This window comes from Pseudochaenichthys georgianus, chromosome 3 (genome assembly GCF_902827115.2).
Source record: "Pseudochaenichthys georgianus chromosome 3, fPseGeo1.2, whole genome shotgun sequence".
NCBI lineage: Eukaryota > Metazoa > Chordata > Actinopteri > Perciformes > Channichthyidae > Pseudochaenichthys > Pseudochaenichthys georgianus.
This window is the reverse complement of record NC_047505.1, coordinates 32,942,193-32,956,524: the sequence shown is the minus strand read 5'-3', so window position 1 is coordinate 32,956,524 and position 14,332 is coordinate 32,942,193. Positions and strand designations below refer to the sequence as shown.

Below are 14,332 nucleotides of genomic sequence, written 5' to 3'. Positions count from 1 at the left end.
CAGTAGGTTTTTTTGTCTTTTTCTCTGATCTGACATAGTGTTGTTCAACAGGAGTCCACTGGTTTGAATTTCAGTATTGTTGTAACTGAAGTGAAGGACAGCAGAGACTCAACACATCTTGCATCATGGACTGAAAACACACGTGTTTTGACGTAACCAACAAAATAAAAAACAATAAATAATCAGTAAATTACATTTCAAAAATAAATTCCCTTTTTTTTAAGCACTTAGAAAGGGTTGACCTGTTTAAAGCCAATACAGTAGCACTTTAAATGGTTTGGCTTGTTAAAGCTAATGTACTTTCAGGATTTTGAGTTTGTATCACCGTGGTTGATTGCACTTATTAAAAGTCACTTTGGATAAAAGCCTCAACAACGTGTGATGAAATATCATGTAACAGGAATCCCTGGAACTAATTTGCTTTAATTTCGCAGCATACATTTAAATCCAGTTTTAATATAAACTACATTGCAAATATATTCTGACTCAGCTCCTGAGTGTAAAATAAAAGTGCAATGACAAGACTATGAGATAAATAAATAAACAAACATAACAGGATGTTACATATCCAGTGCTGTCTCTACTTTACACCGAGCTGACCCCACACACAACTATTGTTTAGTTAGTTTGATGCCTTTCTACAAGTTATCCTCGCATTCACAGAACACAGTGTTATCATACACTTTGACCGTATGTACGCTCTTATTATGATTCAATATCAATTTAAAATGTTTATCCTTCTTATATTGTGTGAACTTGATGTAATACTCTGCCTTCCTTTACAAATTGCCCCCTGGGTACAAATAAAGTGTTTTGAATATTGATTTAAACATACACACACATACTTGATTGAATTGGATCAAAGTTCTCCAGTGCTTTGAAACTGGAGGAGGAACTGTTCTTGGTTGTGTGAAGTGAAAAGATGAGGAGCTTTATTAGGATAACCTTTGACCGGTTCCTCTCTCTGCTCATTGTTGTTCTGCTTTAGTTACTGATAATAGCTTTGTATGCTGCACACTAGCAACCATAAGTGCCACTTGTACTGCACCAAAAAAACAACTGTAAGAGGATTCAGTTAACCGATATTTATTCATAGTTAATAATAATCAAAACATAGAATACATCAAGTGTAACATTGTGCTCTTGAGAGGCATTGAAGGGTAGACATGTCCTGTTATTATCATTTACATTTCAACCAAGAAGAAAACAATCCACCTGTGACCTGAATCACAGGATAAAACATACTGTCTAGCTTTTTTCACAGTGCTGTGTTCTTCCGTGGGATTTGTTCATTAGCCTGAGTCTCTTCTTTCTGTTGCTCCTCCCACACATACTCTAAAGTGCAGTCCTTCATCTTTGCCTCAAAGATACTTTGGAAATATTGATTCAGCTCCTCTGTGAACATGTTTTTCCAGTCTCCAATCTTACCTGCATTTTTTAGGGGAAGAGAGACAGATGGGATTTAATTTAAGACCAAGTACAGGATTTTAAAAACCTTAAAAACTACAGGTGAATTTATATATACTGTTTTATTGAAGCATACAAAAACATGTTTGTTATTCTCAACTGATCATGATTTTAAAATAAAAACCTGTTGACTAATTTTCTAAATTTCAGATGAACACATCCTTGAAAGAATATTTTGACACTCTTGGGAATATGCTAATTCACATTTCTTCTCTATTTTCTTTTAATTTAAAGGATTCTGGTTTGGAGGCCTGCAGAAATTAAAGAATCCATTTATTATCTCTTTAATTATATTTTGACCCATTGGATTCCTCTTGGGACTCTTTAGGTGTGATACTAATTTGTTAATTGATAACAGGTTCTAATTATGGTGACACACATGTTTTACATTACTTTTGTTCTTCAGTACTTTGTGATTGTATCAGATTATAACAGAACCGAGCCCCACCGTTTCTCATGAAGGAGCCCTTGCCATGGTTTATTATCTCCTCATTGATCAGGGTGTAGTTGGACATCTTGTTGTCTTTCATGCTGCTGAAGCTGCAGTGTTTCACACAGTTGCTGACCTCCTCCTCCAGCAGGGGAATCTCTAGGTGAGAGCTCATCTTCTGTATGGCGCCATGTAAGTCCTGACAGCAGGAAGACGACAATAATATCATTTGAAACACACAAACAAGGAACCTAGCCCTAAATGGCATGTAACAGAAACATGTTCACATGTGAACTGCACCCTTAACTTCTTCTTTCCTAGCCCATATGATCGGGAACAAGATAAGTAAATATCTTACAAGAAAGCTGCACACTTTAAAACATGTAACTGTTAAATATATTTAAAAAATAAACAAAATAATTTTTGGGGACATTTATTATTGTTGGGATGATAAAATAAATCACATTTACCAACGACATATCTTCATATGTGATGTGAAGCAGATTGTTCATAGTTCCTATCTGACCAGTCCAGCCTTTGATGTGGTCGAACCAGGAACCATAGTGCACTGAAACAAATAAAAGATGACCTTTTGTCAGCATAACAGTACAGACCAATGAAATAAATATAGATTTTTTTTCCTGAAAAACTCACGTTTCCCCTCCAGGAATTGATTTAAAAACTCTGGGAATGAGTCAGCCTCCGGGAAGAAGTTGGCAATTTTGTGGAAGTGAAAAAAAGACACCACCACATCTTTAGGGTTTCTGCTCACATAGATGACCTGTGAGATGAAACGAGCCACAGGGTCAGATTCCGTATTGAATAAGATCTAAATATCAACATCTCAGTGCCCTCTTGAAACTAGTAACACTGTCTCCAAATGACCTCCAACCTTTGGCCTTACTCTATTGCTATTGCCTCGACACAACATATACACTGATGTCTGCAGTAAATACATATTGGACTGGCCAATATTCGACTATCTCTATACTTTAAGGTCCAAAAGGTTAAATAAACATGTATATTTAACCTTTGCCTTGGAGCCCTGCAGTGCAGGGCCCAGCAGGTGATGAGGCAGGTGTGTGGTGATGACTCGAGGTGTGCTGTTGGATGTCTCCTGTATAGCAGGGAAATAAATTTGCTCCAGCCAGGGAGCCCGACGCCAGTTTGGTACAGTGTGGGACACATGTGGGTCCCCTCTACTGGATATGAAAGTGACAATTTCCTGCATCCATGTGGTGCCTTTTGAGAGGAAAGAGAGGAGCATTTCTATCAGACCTTTTTAAGTAAAACTGCAAAAACATATTAAGTGTAGTAATGTGTCATTTAGATTTCATTCATTGTATTAAATAATGGTTATCTACATTATGACTGCAATGAGTTACTCAACATGCTCCTGTGGTTAGTTGCTCAAAGGCTCAAAGACACTGCAGATGTCATGTATCCTGGTCAGTTATTTGTCTCTTCTTACCTGACTTTGGATAGGAGACAATCACGATATCTGTATCCTGAAATGGAAATTTGAGAGCAAGTTGTAAGGAATCCTGGGTGTGCAGGTATCCCGGAAACAAAATACCATGAAAGGTCTCTGCGACATCCAACCTGGCCATATTCAACCTGTAAACACGGTATACTAGGCTATGTTATTGGCTGGTCCAGGTTCCCCTTTTCAGCTGCCTCTTGACTGCTCTTGAATTGTGTGTTTACCTTCCTCTAGCTCTGCCTGTGCCTGTCTGTGCTGCTAAGCTATCTCTCTGTGCATCCGCTCAGTTAGAGAGACCGATGGTGACACAGCAGGCTTTAACGTGAGATGGAAAGAGGAAATGCAAATAGCACTCTTGGTGTCAGTCTATTGGCCACATATAACTTCTGTGCAGCTCCCGCAAGGTCGATTTTTAGAGGTCAATCAAATCAAGTTTTATTTAAATAGCACATTTATAAACGATTTTTGGTCGATCCAAAGTGCTGTACATATAATAAAAATAGCCTACAGTAGAGACACTTTACAGCAAATACAACAGCACAGATTGTTCAGAATATCAGTATGAGAAAAATGACACCCTCTATCCTTAGACCCTCACATCGTACAAGGAAAAACTTCCAGAGTAAACCCAGAGTTTAAGGGAGAAACCTCAGGGAGAGCAACAGAGGAGGGATCCCTCTCCCAGGACGGACAGACGTGCAATAGATGCCGTGTGGAAATCGAAGAGATAATACATTTTACAGCATATAGACCGAATGTTAGGAAATGCATGTGTCTGTGATAAGGTAGCTTATTAGTTGTGGTTAGCGTGGATTTTTAGACTTCAGAATGTCAATACAAATACAAAATAGAAAGATGGCTTTTTTACTGTCTTAAATATGTTTACAGTCAACAGTTATGCTGCCCACTTTTACACTCTGTGCTTGCCCTGTGAAATAAACATTATCCTGTTAATTCCTTTGAAAGTTGCTCAGTGGCACATGAAACCATAATGGCCTGACTCTCGAAAACAGAAATACCCGGATCAGGGATCTCGTGCATCTAATGGGCCAGTTGGGTTTTACTGAGGACCTGCCTCCACAACGTCTTGGCTCATTTAAAGGAATGTAGTGGGGAAAAAACTCTGGACTCACCATTTTACAATTTTGAAGACTAAATGATTTAAATAATGGCTGTTCAGTGTTCAAATATTTGATTTACCTTACCAAAAAAAAGATATACTGATTTACATATACGTGTCTTTCCCAATGTTAGTGAAACTATTCATTTTGAGTCGATTGACGTCTCTACGAATAACGCTTCAACGCCAAGACCACTTCCTTGGGGCTTTTCTGATCCCTGTTTTTTTTCCTTAGTTTCCATTTTCCGTGTGTGTGTGTGTGTGTGTGTGTGTGTGTGTGTGTGTGTGTGTGTGTGTGTGTGTGTGTGACTCAAAGTCCCTCTCCTGCGGGAAAGATGTTTAATGTGCTCCAGACTGCTCTGCTGGTTCTGCTTAGTAGCTCTGGTATGATCCATGTGTTCATGAGCATATGTTGTGACTGTAGAAAAGCAGTTAAAAGGCACATAATACATGAACCAGTATGTAGATAGATAGAATCGGAGGGATGAAACCCTCTTTAATGGTCACACATGCAGAGCACACACAGTGAAATGTGTTCTCTGCTTTTAACCCATCCTAGTACCAGGAGTGTAGTACTAGGAGCAGTGGGCAGCTATTGTACAGCGCCCGGGGAGCAATGGGAGTGGGGGGGGAAGGGGGATGTCCGGTGCCTTGCTCAAGGGCACCACGGCAGGGTGAACTGGGACCTCTCCAAGTAGCAGTCCACACTCCATATTTAGGTCTGTTCGGGGACTTGAACCGGAGACCCTACGGCTCACAGTCCAAGCCCCTACTGACTGAGCCACTGCTGGACGAATGTATTGGTTAACAATTGTAAGATTGTAAGAGTTAATAAGCTACTGTGCTGCGTTTATGAATGCTGACGCTGTTATAAGAAACAGATTCAAAACAGAGGAGGAGTGATGAGCAGAGTTGATCTTCAGTGGTTCAATCGGACGGAAACAGACATACAGCTGGGTGGATCATTTCAAGAATCTGTAGAGTTTCAAACTAAAATCTAAAAGATTGGCAATTGGCAAACCAGGAAAAAGATCTGTTTCAGCAGCAGGAGGTTAAATCACGATTGGTCAGAGGTTGCAGAAGGTTTAAGAAGTGGGATCTTGCGATTGAGCTAAAAGAGAACTAAAGCGTTAGGGGGTTAGGGTTAAAGAAAAAAAGGGCAGATTGTTTAACAGTGTATTAAAGTTTAGGAAATGTTGTCCAAAGTTATCTCAGCTGCATATGTAATGCTGTGGATCAGCTCTTGTGCTGCGGCTGAGGATCCATACATGACCAGAGCTCTGCAGCTGATGTCTGAGACCCCACTCATTGACGGGTAAGAGGAAAAGTCTTTTAGTGAACGTTTCGTGTTGTGATTTTCTCTGTTGAGGTTATGTGCTGTTTGCCATATGAGCAAAAGCAGTAAACTATTTATGTTTGGTAGTAAAAACTCACTTCTGGAAGCAATTTCTAGTGGTGATCTGGGAAACGGGCAGTACCTCCCTGCTGTGAAATCACAGTTTATGATGAGAGTCTTGAGAAAAGGCTTTTGAGGCTATAACCCTTTGATTTCCTGATATTTCAGCCATAATGACCTGCCTTGGCAGCTTCGAATGCGATTCAACAACGAGCTCAACAAAGTGGATCTTAACACGCTGGATACAACCCACACCAACATCCCAAAGATCAAGGAGGGACGACTGGGAGCGCAAGTACGTACGGAACATAAAACTGGGAAATTAAAGAAAGTCATCCTGCAAAGTCATGTGATTCTTCGTCTGCTGAGACAAACATCCTGTCTTCCAAAAATCTTTAAAATGTAATCTAATGAAATATTTAACCACTTCATAAACACCTTTTGCCTTGCAAGTAACTGCATCCACTCTCCTAAATAATATAAAACATTGTAGGTGAACACTTGATATTTCAAAGTGTATTTGTACTGAGCAGCATTGAGGTGCTAAAGAAAATTGTGATAAATGTGTTCCAAAAGATTTTGTTAGCAAAGGTTTGTTTCCCAAAGTTCCAAACAGAATTGAGACGAACTTTAGGTGAGCCAAGATCAATTTGTATGCAGAGGACGTAAACCTGTTTGTGTTAAGCATTTACTTACCTGCTCAACAATTCTTTATGCAACAAAGTAAAAGCATATTTGATGGTGGTAGTAAGTAAATAGGTACATGTACTCAAATACTGTACACAAGCATTATTTTGAGGTATTCATAGTTTTCTTGTGTGTCAATGATTTGCTACTTTATCCTTCTACACTATTACATCTAAGATACAATTATTTTTGTTCTTCTACAATACGTACTCCTTATTTGACGCATAAAGTAGGTATGTAGATAAAGATTTTACATAAGAGACATTTTAACAGATGAACTACACAACAGTATGTATATATAATATATATATATAAATATATATTTACTTTAACCAGCTACAACAACACTGTATGCACATTACTGCATTAGTAGTACTTGTACAATAATATAGGTTTTAATACGTTGTACTGCCAATAAATAGGATGTGAAGACTTTCTCCACACATGCGGTTTGGTATCTTACTTTGACTGGCTGTATTAAGGAAGATCGGGTTGTGGCAAGACGATCTACAAATGTAATTATCTCAGAGACATTGTACATCTTTGCGTAAATACATTCGCTCTTTCACAGCTTGACAACCGCTTACACCGCTTAGTGTCACTGCAATCCATAGTCTCGTGTTACCATTCATAGAGACCACTGCATTACATGTAATGCATACATATTTTAAACAATGTGAAAAATAGCACAGATCCGTATTCGGGCGGTTAAGATATTTTTGAAAAGGTGAGAAAGTCAATGAATCCCTAACTGTTGTACCCTGCATGTGTATTTATCAGATTGAACATTCATCTCTGTTTTATTTTTGTGTTGAATCATGCACTCATCATTATAAATTAAGCAAGAGAATTGGATGAACCTCGCTCAGAAAGAATACAGAGAGAGATGTATCACTTATCAGTTTTTATTGACACCAGAAAAGATTCTTAGGCAATGACCTTGAATAAACTACCTTTGAATATTATGCAAGCTGGAGCAGGACATCTATTTTTTGATAGCAACACATTGGTACAAAAAAATGTTGAACACAGTTGTTTAAAACAAGCATAGCTATGACTCTTGTGTATCCCCTGGGCCTTATTTCCTGTTGTGTGCAAATGTTAAGGGTTCATTGTGTGTATCTTCATTTTACCAGCTTTATTGCAGCCATTGTGTAGGTGAGCTCACAACCCAGGTCATATAAATACAACATACATAATAAATTATCAATAAAGCAATACAAAAAGGGATATGATTCTAATTAGGAACTTAATATCAGGGCAATAACAATCCCCTGAATACAGGGTGTGTTGATAATTAATACATGATCTCTGTTCCTCTTACAGTTCTGGTCTGCATATGTTCCCTGTGAGAGTCAGTACAAAGATGCTGTCAGACAAACACTGGAGCAGATAGACGTGGTTCACAGGATGTGTCAAAAATACCCAGAAACCTTCATGTTTGCCACAAGTAGCCATGGTGAGACTATAGACATTTCAGAGACTGTTGCTTCCTCCACTCACACCTGTCTCTGAATCACACTCATGTTTGCTCTGCTCAGACATCATGACGGCCTTCAGCATGAACAAGACAGCCAGTCTGATCGGGGTGGAGGGGGGTCACTCCCTGGACAGCAGTCTGGGAACCCTACGCCTCATGTACCAGCTGGGGGTCCGCTACCTCACACTCACACACTCCTGCAACACACCCTGGTAAGAGCCAGCAACACACAGAACATTTACTCCTCGTAAACACAGTGCAAATTAACACAAGTGACCTTATATGTGACACACATCCATCACGTGCATTTAATTACCTGTGTGTGTTGATCATTTCAGCTCAAAGGTTTTTATTTTGTTCAATTTAAAAGATTCTGAAAGCAATTCTTTTTCCATATGTAATGTTTTCATTTGTAAACTATGGGTAACTATTGTTGTTAAATACATGTAGTGGAGTAAATAGTACAATCTATCATGATCAACTCAACTAAAGTAACTCAGATCTCTACCTTAATAAAGGCACTTTGTTACATCCCCCGAGCACACAGACATATGCACATATTTTTCAAGTAAAAAGTGACCAAAAAAGGGCAGCTTAAGCACACTGTCTAATTATTCATTTATTTATTGGCTGGGCTTTCAGTGGAGCTAGTCATATCTTTTTCTGTTTTATAACTATCAGTTGTCATGGTCAGTTTAGCTGTGCTGAGGGGAGTTTGGGGGTTTCCTGCAGGCTGCAATATCAGATTATCTGGAAGTTCAGCACTGAAACACTTTGATCTCTTTAGGAGGCTAAATCTATGTAACTGTCGGGAGAAACTTTATGAACTATACCCAAAGGATTAGAAAACTGTCACACACCTCCTAAAGTGAATCTATTGTATTTGTTCACCTTCTTTCATACTAACACTATCACATTTCAAAGTACACTATGTGACCTTTGAAGCACCAAATCTGCTGGGGAAGTCCTAACTGTTTTTTTATCCTCAGGGCGGATAACTGGCTTGTCGACACTGGAGCGGATCCATCTGAACACAACGGCCTATCTGCATTTGGCAAGGTCAGCAAACAGCAGGGATGGGCAAATGATGCTTTCAAAGTGTAATAAGTTACTGTCTACTGGCTTAAACAATAGGCATTTCTTAACAGCTAACTCCTATTTATTACAAGCATCATAAAACACTTGTACCATGTGTAAAAGTCAAATGTCTGCACACTCATGATAGAAATACTATAATTCCTTTACATTTAGGGCTGTCAAGTTAACGCGTTAATAACGCGAGAGCGCGTTCACGTGAAAGGGGTGGGGTTAGCAACATTTGACCAATCACAAACAGGGACAAGTGTACTGACAGCGCAGCGTCATACTTCATTAATGAAAAGTAAACTAATATATTCACCTTGCAGGTGGCTTGTATCCTGGATTATTATGTTTAAGTCATGGATGACTAATATTAGACAAATATGAACTTTAAAGACTAATATTAGACAAATATGAACTTTAAAGTTCATATTTGTCTAATATTAGTCATCCATGACTTAAACATAATAATCCAGGATACAAGCCACCTGCAAGGTGAATACAGAACAACTGGTTAAAAAATAAATAAACTACCGAGTGTTTGAAAGTGTAACAGTTTTATGATATCACTGCCCCGTCTAAGACACGAGTGGATCTGACTTTAATTACATTTGAGTTGAATGTTTCGTCAACCTAATGTGTTGCTTAAAATAATACTTATACATACAGTATGTGACACTGTGAGTGTTGCACGGCCAGATACGGCTCAGCTGACTCAGATAAGGAGATAATATAGGCTATGATATTATATGATCGATGATCTGATGGAATGAAAAAAATCACATTTTATTCAAAGATAACACTGTGCAACATGCATCTCAGCACATAGCTTCTATGCTTCGGATCTCTAATGTGATGGCATTGTTTGCCAAAACCCAGTTTGTAACTGCTGCTTCCTGTGCCTCATCGAACATCCTTAGCTTTCCACCTGCACCTCTTTGTTTCTCAGTCCTTCAGATAAACAACAAAGATATAGTGGTTGGTCAGTGTCTGTGTTGCATAAAAGTAAGTTTACCACAGTACATTGTGCAGGATTGTTGTACAGTTATAGTATGCCAACAATTCAATTACAGTAATGAAGTAAATACGTTTCACACAACAGACATAAGCACTGATATATCATGAATTATGCAGAACTAAAAACTGGTAACTAACCTGTTTTCAAGTCTAAGTGTCCGAATTACAGAGGCGACAGTACATCGGCTTAGATTAGGCTGAACCCTCTGTCCAGCCTCTTTCATCGACAAACCATGGTTGATAACATTTCATTTCATTAGAGAGTATTCTTCTTTGTCCACATCCTCTCCCTCCAGCTCTACCTCTACCTCTCATTCTTCCTCTTCCTCTTCCTCTTGCTTCAATGTTGGCTTCCATTGTTTCTGTAAGAAAGTACTCACCTGTGGTCTTTTCATAGTGCTAACATCCTGATTGATGAGCCAACAATTATGCTCTCACGTGTTTGGTCAGGTGGAACGTGTTTCTTGATCATTGGTCCATGTGTGAGGCATTTTGAATATCAGTGTTTTAAACCTGCTAACACGTGACTTTATGTCAGCTTCCTGTGTCTCACGTGGAGAAACGTGTGCAGTGGTTTTCAAAAAGTGCCATGTTGATTTGCAAATTGTGTGAAAAGCTGAAAACGTGTTTAGAGTTTTGGAGATTTGAGCCGATGTTTTGCTCTTTGAGTGTCAGTTAAAATAATTGTGCTTTTTGTCTAATTTTAGTGTGTTAGCAATCGAGAAAAACTGTAAGTACCATTAACATTCATTGTTCTTACATACACCAGCGACTAATAGCTGAGATGAACCGCCTGGGCATGCTGATCGATCTGTCTCACGTGACTCAGGCTGTGATGCACCAGGTGCTCGACATGTCGGCAGCCCCCGTCATCTTCAGCCACTCCTCGGCCTACAGCGTGTGTCCTCACAAGAGGAACGTCCCCGATGATGTTCTCAGGAGAGTGGTGAGTGTGTGTGTGTGTGTGTGTGTGTGTGTGTGTGTGTGTGTGTGTGTGTGTGTGTGTGTGTGTGTGTGTGTCACCAAAGCTATCGATAAACAAACCTAAAATAATAAAATATGTTGTTTAAAATGCAAATGAAGTATCAAGAGGCATAACATGAAAATACCTGAATATGAGAGATAAGACTTCATTCCACCTCTCATATTGGAAGTGATTTGAATATGAAAAGGCAGAAATAATAAAAAGATAACGCAGTGAAATGCCTGTTAAAGAAGCCTTTACTGCTTATGATCTCCAATAATACCCATAAAAGATTTTTTTAAAGCACCAAAGGGTTAACAGTGGTTGGAAATGTCCTTCTTGTGTCGACTTTTACTGACACATGCATTAAGAGAGTATCCTGTTGGAAAAAATTACAAGTACTGTAAGAAGATGGTTATTAACATTATATAGCACTGTTATAAACAAACAGATAAAGATAAATGTGTTTATAGCATGGTTTATAGCCAAGAGACAGGCTGTTAGATTCAGACAACAGAGGTCAATACCCTCGTTTTCTTATGTTGTGAGTGTAGGTACATCTCTTGGCCCACGTCACAGCTCCATCCAAGATAACAGTTTCTAGGTCAGTTACTGCTCACAGTCATGTAACATCCTGTTTCTCCAGAACGAGACCAGAGGAATCGTCATGGTGAACTTCTACAACGACTACGTGACCTGCAGCAAGACCGCTAACCTCTCAGATGTTGCAGGTAACAACTACTGTCATGTCGAAGGCTGTTAACCTGGTTAAATATTAACATTTATCATTCCTTGTCTCCACTTTTTCTCATTTTTACAGCTTTATGTTACTTTTTTTAATTTCCCTTGTTCAACTGCCAATGTGCAACACAGTAACAATCAGAGAACCACAGAGTCATACATGTCTCAGGGGGCATCTTTTTAATGTCCATAGTTCTCCAATGTCCCGTTTATAAAAAGCTGTATAATTACTGTTATTTGTCCACGAACATTGATAGTTTATATTGTATGTTATCAAAAAGAACATGTAATGTCTGCTGTAATTGTTTCTTTATCTCTTAGAGCTAATGATGTAAGTTCATATTGATAAAGCATTGTATTGCAATATTAGGTTTTTTGAAATGTTTCCTAAAAGCATTGTTTGATTGAAATGACTAGTTTCAATGCAAAGGTTAATTATTCATAAGTCATTTACAAAGATATGTGCCCTCTCACAGTACTGTGATGAATGCAAATCCCACTGCAATTTAAAAGAAGAGTAAACTCTTTCAACTCTGATCTTGCAGTATTGCAATATATTGAACAGTAAGCTATCTCTAGATCTCCAATGCTCAGTCCTACTTATAATATATATATATATTCCATGTTGTAAACATCCTTAGCTTTCCTTCACTCTGTTACAGTCAGCCAGGAGCCTTGGGATTACCTCCTATGCTATGAGAAGAAGACCTTTAATTATTAATGTCTGATTGTTGTTTTCTGACTCTTCATCTTTTGCATATATTCCTGATGAAAAAGGTATGATGGTTCTACCTTTTATTATAGATCACTTTGACCATATAAGGAAAGTGGGCGGGGCGGGCATCGTTGGCTTTGGTGGAGATTATGATGGGGTCGGAAGGTGAGTACAAACCTTCAAACGTTAAGCTTCCTGTCAACACTGGGAAGATACGTTTAAACTGTGAAACACAAAGAAAATCTGGGAATTCTCTAAAGTAAAATGTGATTCCCTGTCAGACTGCCCGAGGGTCTGGAGGACGTGTCCAAGGTGCCCAAAGTGGTGGCTGAGCTGCTGAGGAGAGGCTGGAGCGACGTGGACGTCAAAGCTGCTCTGGGAAACAACCTGCTCCGAGTCCTGAGCCACACTGAGGGGGTTAGACACACACACACACACGCACGCACACACACACAGCGTCAGGAAAAGTAAAGTTTAAAGGAGGTGGGTTACATATATATATAGCAAATATGTATAACTTATGTCATATTCAAATGAATAGAAAGTGACTTCTTGATGCCCTGTGGCAGTTGTTATGGAGAGATGGTTATTGAGACTCTGATATCTCACTTCTTTAGTAAATAATTCATTTTATTATTTTCCTACTTTCTGTACATAGTGGCCACAACAATATAAAGCAGAAGACAATCAAGTTGCTGAGTCAAAAGCAATCAAACACATATATGTATGCAGAAGTGCATTCAACTGTACACACCGATTGAAACACACTGATAAAAAAATGAAATAAATTGTTTCTTGTTTTTTTGACACACACACACACACACACACACACACACACACACACACACACACACACACACACACACACACACACACACACACACACACACACACACACACACACACACACACACACACACACACACACACACACACACACACACACACACACACACACACACACACACACACACACACACACACACACACACACACACACACACACACACACACACACACACAGCCTTTCTGTCTGCTGCCTGACGGTCTGATCTCTGTTTGTCAGGTGCGTGACGGTCTGAGAGACAAGAGTCCAGATGATGTTCCTATTCCATACGACGAGGTGAAGAATACTTGCAGGACGAGCTACGGCTACCAGACCCTGAACACTGGAGCTGTGCACTCCCTCAGCACACTGGGCCTCCTGCTCACACTGGCCCTCCATGCTGTTATAACATGATCAAATTCATAAGCTATGTTTTAATACACACACACGTTCCAAATATAGTAGAGTCCACTGACTAATAGCACTAATTGCTTACATAATGGAAATTAAGAGTATTCTGCTTTGTCCTGAAAATATGTGTGTGCTACCTTTTAACCTTTGGGTATTAAACCCTGAACTTTAGGAATGTAGGTTTAGCACCTAGCAAATAATGGGAAGGTGTATCATATTGAATTGACCATTTAACTGGATTTAAACATTGTTGTGGTTCTTTTCACATTAACTTTACCTTGCATCATCTGGTTGTTTTATCCTACTTTACCACTGTGAGATTGAAGCTGCTGTGGGCAAATAGAACTGTGTCTGGACAATAACATGTTGACAAATTCTCACCAGTATATTCCAAATGCATACACACTTACTCTCACACACAGACAACCATATTCCTTAACATCAGTGTGCTTACAATTAACCAGGAAGTAAGTAGTACAGTACGTGTCCACAGCTCCATCTAGTGTTCTTACTAG

At 39.1% G+C, this 14,332-nt stretch overlaps 2 protein-coding genes across 2 annotated transcripts; one reads left to right on the top strand and one right to left on the bottom strand.

Annotated features, from left to right (window-relative positions):
- Window positions 1-1,058: 1,058 nt before the first annotated feature.
- Window positions 1,059-3,619, bottom strand: sult5a1 (sulfotransferase family 5A, member 1). Its single transcript, XM_034075601.1, has 6 exons — window positions 3,369-3,619; window positions 2,928-3,139; window positions 2,552-2,678; window positions 2,368-2,465; window positions 1,916-2,096; window positions 1,059-1,428 (listed from the first exon to the last, which is right to left on the bottom strand). The coding sequence occupies exons 1-6, from the start codon at window positions 3,505-3,507 to the stop codon at window positions 1,259-1,261; spliced, it is 927 nt and encodes a 308-aa protein (XP_033931492.1). The 5' UTR covers window positions 3,508-3,619; the 3' UTR covers window positions 1,059-1,258.
- Window positions 3,620-5,693: 2,074 nt separating this feature from the next.
- On the top strand, window positions 5,694-14,265 carry dpep1 (dipeptidase 1). Its single transcript, XM_034077226.2, has 10 exons — window positions 5,694-5,815; window positions 6,065-6,191; window positions 7,910-8,042; window positions 8,125-8,275; window positions 9,053-9,122; window positions 10,930-11,106; window positions 11,771-11,855; window positions 12,670-12,745; window positions 12,862-12,997; window positions 13,647-14,265. Exons 1-10 carry the CDS (start codon window positions 5,694-5,696, stop codon window positions 13,818-13,820), a joined length of 1,251 nt encoding a protein of 416 aa, XP_033933117.1. The 3' UTR covers window positions 13,821-14,265.
- Window positions 14,266-14,332: the final 67 nt, after the last annotated feature.

Coding starts and splice junctions, on each gene's coding strand:
- sult5a1 (XM_034075601.1), bottom strand. CDS start 3,507: ATGGCCAGGTTGGATGTCGCAGAGACCTTTCATGGTATTTTGTTTCCG. Junction 2,679..2,927: donor TGCAGGGCTCCAAGGCAAAG/GTTAAATATACA, acceptor TTCATCTCACAG/GTCATCTATGTGAGCAGAAA. Junction 1,429..1,915: donor GGGCTCCTTCATGAGAAACG/GTGGGGCTCGGT, acceptor TAAAAAATGCAG/GTAAGATTGGAGACTGGAAA.
- dpep1 (XM_034077226.2), top strand. CDS start 5,694: ATGTTGTCCAAAGTTATCTCAGCTGCATATGTAATGCTGTGGATCAGC. Junction 8,043..8,124: donor GTTTGCCACAAGTAGCCATG/GTGAGACTATAG, acceptor TGCTCTGCTCAG/ACATCATGACGGCCTTCAGC. Junction 11,107..11,770: donor ATGATGTTCTCAGGAGAGTG/GTGAGTGTGTGT, acceptor CTGTTTCTCCAG/AACGAGACCAGAGGAATCGT.